Here is a 7,708-nt window from a genome sequence, read left to right on the forward strand (position 1 = left end):
AGAAGCTCAATTTGGTTATGTCTTTGGTTTTCCTTTGGCTCTCTGCTTGCCACATCAAAGCATCGCAATACCGACAATTAACCAGCGCATTTCCAACATGTTTTGTGCGGTGACGTTTCCCTATGATAATTTGTTTGTGTTGGTGTAACTTAATACTATAAAATATAGTATAACTTAATTAACGTAAAATATATTTCACAGTTTAAGGTATTTGAATTTAATATCAAACCTTTCTTCTCGGTTATGGTAGATCTGTCTGCTGCTGGACGTTTACCAAGTGTTTGTGCCTCTAGTGGTGGTGATAGTTGTTGTTGACCTGTTTTTGAAAATTAGTATCCTTGTTAACAGTTACCCGAGAGGGAAGGACGCACATTGAACTTAGGGAAATTTTGCTCTTACATTGAGGTTTGTTTGTTGTCGGCTTAATCTCCGCGCTTCTATACGTATATCTCTATTATGCTTCCTATTTTCTGGAGTTGATGTGGTCTCCACATCTAGATTTTGAAAAATGTAAGTAGTGTATTGACTGAGCTAATCCTTTGTTTAACGACGAGTAAAATTTAACAAATCCAGAGCATATAGTGAATGCAAGATGTTGAACCTGAACATGTTGTGAAAGAAGGAGAAGTGGAAGGTGGGCGAAGCCTTTGTAATTTCCTTGGATGCTTTGACAATATTTGTTTTCGCTTCACCCTATTTCTTTCGATGTCTTGAGAATATATGAAGTTTTAGAAAGTATTAAAATTGAAACATGATTGTGGAAATATCGATAGTGTTTGATGTATTAGTTTCTATATTTTGGGAATTATATATAGAATACAAACCTGTTGAGCTCGGAATCTGTATGCCTCCAGTGTTGGTTTTTTGGACTGTGAATGACTTTGAGTTCATTTCTGAGTATTTCGTTTGAAAAAGGTAAGCAAATAAGAAAAATATAAGTGGGTATAGTTTTGTTAGTAATGGTTATGTTGGAAAGCTTTGTCGTAGAGAATGTGAAAAAAAAGGAAAGTCTAATCGTGTGTTTAATTTTCCATTCATACGCTTTTATTATATACATTAATTTCACAAGGGAGTAAATTATGGGTGTTTGAATTTGTAAGGAGTGAGTTGTTGTTTTTTAATTATTGTCATATTAGTAAACCAGTGCTTACACTTTCTCCACGAGACATTAATAGGTTTAAAGCGGTTACAATATGGTCATGATTTTTTTTTTTGGCCCTTCTCCCTGGGATTGACTCCAGATTATTGCTCAAGTGCAATATTTGAGGGTACTGATATACAGTGTGTAGTTACATTCATTAGGTTATTTGATATTTTTAAATAGGGATATTTTAAGTAATTTTTTGACAAACCTCGGCTACTGTTGGATTGAATTGCCATTATGTAACATAATTTCATAGTAAATAATTCCAACTATGCTTAAATGGGGGTTGTCGTTGTTGCTAAGTGAAAGTACTTAAATAAAAATGATTCTCCCAAATGTAAAATAATATAGTAAATAGGTTGGTTTGAACTCTGTTTAGAGGTACTAAATGGTTTTAATTTAACATAGGTAATGGAAAATGAAAGTACGGGGAAACTTGGATTTTTAAAAAATAAAAGGTCTTCAGTGGTTGCAGCAATGATGGGTACAGATGTCATCTCCTCTCCATCTTAGTCTTCAGCTCATTTCTTATTTTTAAAAGCCTTCAGCGGTTCCAACAAACAGATGTCTACCCCTCACCATCTTAGTGTTCAACAAATTTAAAATAAACTGGTGTCAGATATGGAAATATTTGGCGTTACCAAAAGGTGAAACATTATAGTAATGTAGAAACATGTTTGAATGGTATTTTTACGTACGCAGAGTCATAACCAGAGTCTGAATCAGATAAGATGATTTGTTTTTTGCGTCCGCTAACATGTCGGGTCCTTGAAACTTTTGGAGATAATGTGTCGGGAGCTTTCCTATGACACGAAGGTAACATACTTGGTTACGATTTGTTAAAGAAACCCTTATAGGCTTTTTTAACACACTCTTTAAGATAGTAATTAAATTGATTTGAAATATTTACCTGGGGGTTTTGTCTTTTTTTGGGATTTCCGAGAGCAAACCATCTTCAGCTTCAGCTTCTTGTCTCCTGTTGGTGTAAGGTTAAAATGACACACAAAAAAGTACACCACATTGGGTAGGTTGTTAATAGAAGGAAGTACACCAAAAAGTAAACCATCTTCAGCTTCAGCTTCTTGTCTCCTGTTTGTGTTTCAACCCAATCACAAATCACCTGGTAGGTTGGTGTTTTCTCAGTGGTTTTCGTGGACTTTCGGGTACCTCGCCTGCAGTCTCAGTCTGTTAAAATATACGTATTTGTTAGAATTAAAAAATGAACAGGTTCAGCAGTGTTTCAGTTAATTTCCAATATTTTATTTATAAAAACCTGTGATGGCAAGGCATTGTCTTCTATCGCTTCCTCTTTTCCTTCTTCATTGTTTAAGGTGGTGACATCTTCAACATCCGATAGTACAATTAGTGATTTACCCCTCTTAACCTTTGTTGTGCCTTGTACTTTGGAGCCAGTTTCTTGGTTACATGTCCTGTGAGAGGAGGGTGAGATAATGGGAACCAATAACCAAGTTTATAAGTCAAACAATCACGTTAGTTTAGAATCCACCTGCCCAATGTTTGGTCTTTGGTTAAACCATCTGCATATTTCCTAGAAAGTGAAGACGTGGTTGAGTTTAGAAAAATTAGAGGACCACGTAACATGTTAATAGAAGGAAGGTAGGGAAAAACCTGTTAGGGCGGCGATCCCTCACTGGCCTTACAGAAGTAGTGGTGAGCTGAACCTCAGTTGTTATTTCTGGGTTGCAACCAGCAGGATTCTCCTATTACACATGACAAGTTTAAGACTATACAGTGGAGTTGTATGTCCCTTTAATCTGTTTAATAGTTAATTGCTTACATGTGTTTCATCTAAAGGCAAGTGGCTTTCTTCTTCTTCCACTTCGTTTGGCGCAGAATCAACCTCTAATTCAATAGGATCCGAGACAGATTTCCTGCAGAAGGAATAGATGAAATGTTGTCAACCATTCAGAAACCGTTAGTATTTTTTGTCGATCATTTTCTAGGTAATTTACCGGCTTGAACGACGTCTTTTAGTAGAGGGCTCAGCTTCAGTTGTGGATCGGAGGTTATTCCCATCTGCAATCGCCTATTGTACTTTCGAAGATTAGATATAAGAATTATAAAGACCAAAAACCAGTTGAATAAGTGAGTCCTTACATGAGTCTTGGAGACATATGGTGAATTTTTCCTTACTGATTCTTCTTTGATACTTTCATCTTCAGATCCAGATGGGACCATTAGTTCTTTGTTTAAGTTAGAGCGCAGCTTGATAATACCAACGGGAACAGTTTCTTGGTTGTTTTTCCTGTCAGTGTAATCCATCCATAACCATTACGAAAGTAACCATTGTAGTTTTTTTAAAAGATTACCTTTTGGTCTTTTGTTTCCCCCCAGTTGTGATAGCGAACTCATCATTGGCTTTGATAGACCTGGTGAGGCAAGGTAGATTTAAATGACCCACTTAAACATCTGTTGCACATAAGACGGAAAACACTTTAAGGTACCTGTTTGATTGACGTTTCTTGGTTGCTTTTCTTCCCGATGTAGAAGAGGGCTCGCCTTGGCATTCTAGGTTCGCGAGTTCCCCAGTTGTAGGTGGCTAATTTTATATTTACAAATAACCAGAAGAAAATTTTGTGAGCGTAAGGGTAGTGGACTACTCACATTGTAAACAGTTGAAAGTGAAACTGGAAAATAGTAGAGAAAATAAAGTAATACATCTAAGGGTGAGTCTCCTTGTTCTTCTTTGATGGATGTGACGGTGAATGTCTGGTAGGTGGCTTTAAAATTGTAGTCAGACACTTTGACATTGAAATAAAAAACCTTCCCTAATAATGCTTTAATGGCGTCAGGCACATCTTTCGCAGGCCCGTCGCAGTTCAGCTGCAGTTGATATAATGAGTAGTTTTAAGCATTTGGCTGGGAATAAAATAGAGGCAGGATTATTTGGATTCAGCCAATACAATACGTACCTTGTCGTTAGCCAGGTCAGAAGCTGTTCTCTTTAATAGTTTGGTCGCCTCTTGATTGAGAATTACAAAATTTGTTGTGTTTTGGCCATCGTCGACAATAATTTGAATTCGGTACCTAGATGGGAATATGTGAGTGACCCAAAAAGAATGGGAAGAAGATATAAACGGGGGTAAACTTACTGTAGTTTTCCAACAGCTTGGGTTGGAGGGCATGTCAAACATGATATGGTGGAACCAGTAGTGTCCATTTTTAGGTTGCAGCCTGAGCATGAAATGTAATTCCATCCATTGCGTAATACAATATCAACCACTTTGACTTTACACCAGAAGCTCTTTTCCTACAAAGCAATGAGAACATAGAGTTTAAGAACCAAACACTCTAATTAAACCGTAGTATATGTTCAACATAATACCTTGCCCCCTTGTTCTTTGACATAACTCTCTACATCTTCAATCATGTACAAAGCATTAGGGTCAAAATGACTGCTTCCGTCTATAATTGGTGGCACAATACTTTCTTTGAATTGGTTGCTGGCGTGAAAAGGGGGACAAAAAAAAACAACCCAAAGTTAAGTTTTAGGAACCTGGTTTAAGAGATGGTATATTTTAAAATGAAGAGATGAAAACCTTTGACAAAAGTTTTGGCAGACTGTATTGTCATAGTTAAGCAAAATCTGGCTGGAGGATGTACCATTCAAATACACGTAACCTGAGTAGATGGAAAAAACAGTCAATACCCATGTAGGAAAACAATAAATATCAACTATCGCAGCAAGAAGTGGAGTGTTGTTTGTAATTAAGAGTGAGAAGCACTTACGCCCAACTTTCCGGGGGTTAACATGGGTTGCAATGACCACAACTGTTTCATCTTTTATGGTCAATAGTTTGGCATGGGCATCGACCGCAAGTTCACCCCAAAGAGATATATATACGTTGTCACCACTACAACAGATACAGAAATGGATAACAGTTAGAGACTTACAAAGAGAAGAGCATAAATGAATTGTAGAAGGGGGAGGAAATGGGAACAGAAGCAATACCTTTCTAAAATGCAAGTGAGTATTAGATTGAAAGTTGTCTTGGAAGGATTGTTCTGGTCTTTCTTTTCAGATGTTCGCGAGGAGAATACTTGGCCAACAACATCTGGTGGGTGGGAAAATGTAGATATTAATCATACATTAAAGACGAAAGTGAAAGGTAACAGAGCAGGAAAATGAAGAGGGCAAATTATGTTGTTACCTGGAAGCTCCTCACCCTTGTCTACCATGTCAAGCAAGTCAGAGAAAGTTGAGAATCTGAAATATTCATAACCAATAGAGCATTGTTTTTTTTTTACAGTACCCAAAGATGTTTTGTCCGAGAAAACAATTCTGCACTTGTGGTTGGTGCGACGATAACGGATGGAGGATGGAAGAACATCGAATTCGTTGATGATGTACAATTGGCCTTTCACCAATTGATCTTTAAACTTAGGCAGGCAATTAGGAAGGACTGAAGCTTGTATAGCAGAACCCTGAAACAGAGGTGAAAGAAAGGAGTTTTAATGGAGTGAAACTAAATTACGGCCAACATGGAGAATAGTAGAGATAACATACATTCTCATCAAGAAGGAGACATTCAAGACTTAGTAAGATATTATTTCTTCGAAAGTCTCGGACTTCCCAAATATGGATGATCCGAACAACAATTTTTTGGGGACAATTGTTGTGTGTTTCGTTGGAGATTGAATCTAGAGTAGAGTAGGGAGCAAGTGTTTTAGTTTTGCCCATGGTGTAACAGACAATGTTGCTGTCGTGAAATGTTGTGATTTATAAAAAAAGCTTAAAGCAATGATTTAGGGAGAGAAATCAGGGATTATAATCAAATGTTAATGACCCTAAAATCTGAGGCTTTTGGTTTTTTTATTACGTTATCAAACGGAGCAAAACGTAAAAGGGAAACGCATGATTCTCTTTTAATGGGATTCTGAGATCTCCTTAAAGATTGTAATAAGTAAGAGAAATAATTCAATGGTAGTCCTTACCATTTAAAAATAATCAAAAATGATACTAATTTATGGGGAGGATGTTATGGACTTTTAGAATTTAATATTCGAAAATATGTATAGTTTGGCACTTAAGACAATTGTTTAAACAGAAATCAGAAACTTGATTTAAAACTTTTGGAAAACGTTGATGCATTCTAATTAATGGTAGATACGATTGAAATAGGTGGTGGGACTCTAATCGATTAGAATTTAATGGTCTGTAGAGGAAAATTAAGGAAGAAAACCAAACTTTAGGAGAAAACCATAGGAGAAAACCGAGATGATGCTTAATTAGAGATTTACTGGGAATGAAGCGTAACCAATGAGGAGACACAACTGGATTTAGAAACGAACCTGTTTGAGAGGTCAACAGTGACGGACCCTTCCGCGGTTTGAAGCGTTGTCAGTGATGGAGAGTTGTTTAGCGACGGTGAATGTAAATCTGAGGTGACAGCTGTTGGTACAATGGGAAAAATTGTAGAAGGTTAGAAGTTAGACCACCTCTATCGGTTCTAAAAATTTGTGGTTAACGATAAAAATAATCGAAAACAAAGTCTTGATGCAAATGAGATAGAAAGGAACTTGACATAAAACATTCAACTGAAAAGGTGAATCAAATAAAATCACACATTTTGTTGAACATGTTAACTAAAGAATTTATATGAGAACACAATTAGGCTTACTTAACTATTTTCTTCCAGTTGTTTATTTGAAAAGTTATGGAAAACGCCATCCGCATTGCTCTAATATTGTGTTCAGACCATTAACCTCGGCAAAAACAGAGATAAGGAAATGAAATTAGCAATAAAGCAGAGATTAAATCAACTTATAGTTTGGAGCAAATAATAGAGAGACAAAACAGTGATCATAAACAGAAGAGAACACTTAAAATTGATCATAGAAAGTGAAGTTTAAAAAAACGGATTCAATTTCATAGAACACAAAACATTGAGAATAAACAGAAGGTAAGACATATGCTCTCCTCTAATTCAAGCAACTGAAGGAAAAACATAAACTAACTAATTTAAGAAACTGAAACAGAAAGACAAATATAGAGGGGAAAAAATTCTACAAACTAAAACAAACTGAAACATATAAAGAAAGTCAAAACGCGATGCATAAAACCTGGAGAATGTTAATGTTACATACGATTGAAAAAAGTGGTGGGTCTGTAATGGATTAGAATTTTATAGGAGAATAAAACCATAGTAAACTGAATAAGCCAAAGTTTAGGAGAATTGAAAATAAAAACATAGGGGGACACGAAGATGATGCTGAATTAGAGATTTACTGGGATTGAAGAGTAAGCAAGGAGCAGCCCCAATTGGATTTAAAAACGAACGTGTTAGAGAGATAAACATTTACCTGTTAGAGAGGTAAACATTGACGGACCCGTCGTCGACCGCGGTTTGAGGCGGTCGTTTCATTTTAATTTGATGCGAAACCAGAGAGGAGATCCAATTTGATCTTGAAACGGAGGACCTGGCCCAGCAGCTTGCAGCGAAGGACAGAGACGTGTGGCGTATTCAGCGGGACAAAATCACAATATTCATTGGAGAAAGGAACGTCGGAGGTGAGAAGATGAGTACGAAATCAGAAAGGCTA

The 7,708-nt window shown here is 36.6% G+C and overlaps 1 protein-coding gene across 1 annotated transcript; it reads right to left on the reverse strand.

Annotated features, from left to right (window-relative positions):
* Positions 1–1,453: 1,453 nt before the first annotated feature.
* On the reverse strand, positions 1,454–6,505 carry LOC104753067 (uncharacterized). Its single transcript, XM_087465500.1, has 22 exons — positions 6,458–6,505; positions 5,673–5,806; positions 5,317–5,590; positions 5,118–5,220; positions 4,895–5,019; positions 4,705–4,786; positions 4,491–4,608; positions 4,258–4,415; positions 4,078–4,192; positions 3,824–3,988; positions 3,610–3,704; positions 3,475–3,534; positions 3,263–3,410; positions 3,118–3,191; positions 2,943–3,036; positions 2,774–2,865; positions 2,652–2,693; positions 2,418–2,574; positions 2,265–2,329; positions 2,055–2,120; positions 1,843–1,947; positions 1,454–1,726 (listed from the first exon to the last, which is right to left on the reverse strand). Exons 3-22 carry the CDS (start codon positions 5,342–5,344, stop codon positions 1,720–1,722), a joined length of 1,899 nt encoding a protein of 632 aa, XP_087321626.1. The 5' UTR covers positions 5,345–5,590; positions 5,673–5,806; positions 6,458–6,505; the 3' UTR covers positions 1,454–1,719.
* Positions 6,506–7,708: the final 1,203 nt, after the last annotated feature.

The sequence above is a fragment of the Camelina sativa genome, chromosome 2, assembly GCF_030686135.1.
Source record: "Camelina sativa cultivar CO46 ecotype springtype chromosome 2, ASM3068613v1".
In the NCBI taxonomy this organism is placed as follows: domain Eukaryota; kingdom Viridiplantae; phylum Streptophyta; class Magnoliopsida; order Brassicales; family Brassicaceae; genus Camelina; species Camelina sativa.

Coding starts and splice junctions, on each gene's coding strand:
- LOC104753067 (XM_087465500.1), bottom strand. CDS start 5,344: ATGGTAGACAAGGGTGAGGAGCTTCCAG. Junction 5,020..5,117: donor CTCACTTGCATTTTAGAAAG/GTATTGCTTCTG, acceptor TATCTGTTGTAG/TGGTGACAACGTATATATAT. Junction 3,705..3,823: donor AAGGAGACTCACCCTTAGAT/GTATTACTTTAT, acceptor ATATAAAATTAG/CCACCTACAACTGGGGAACT.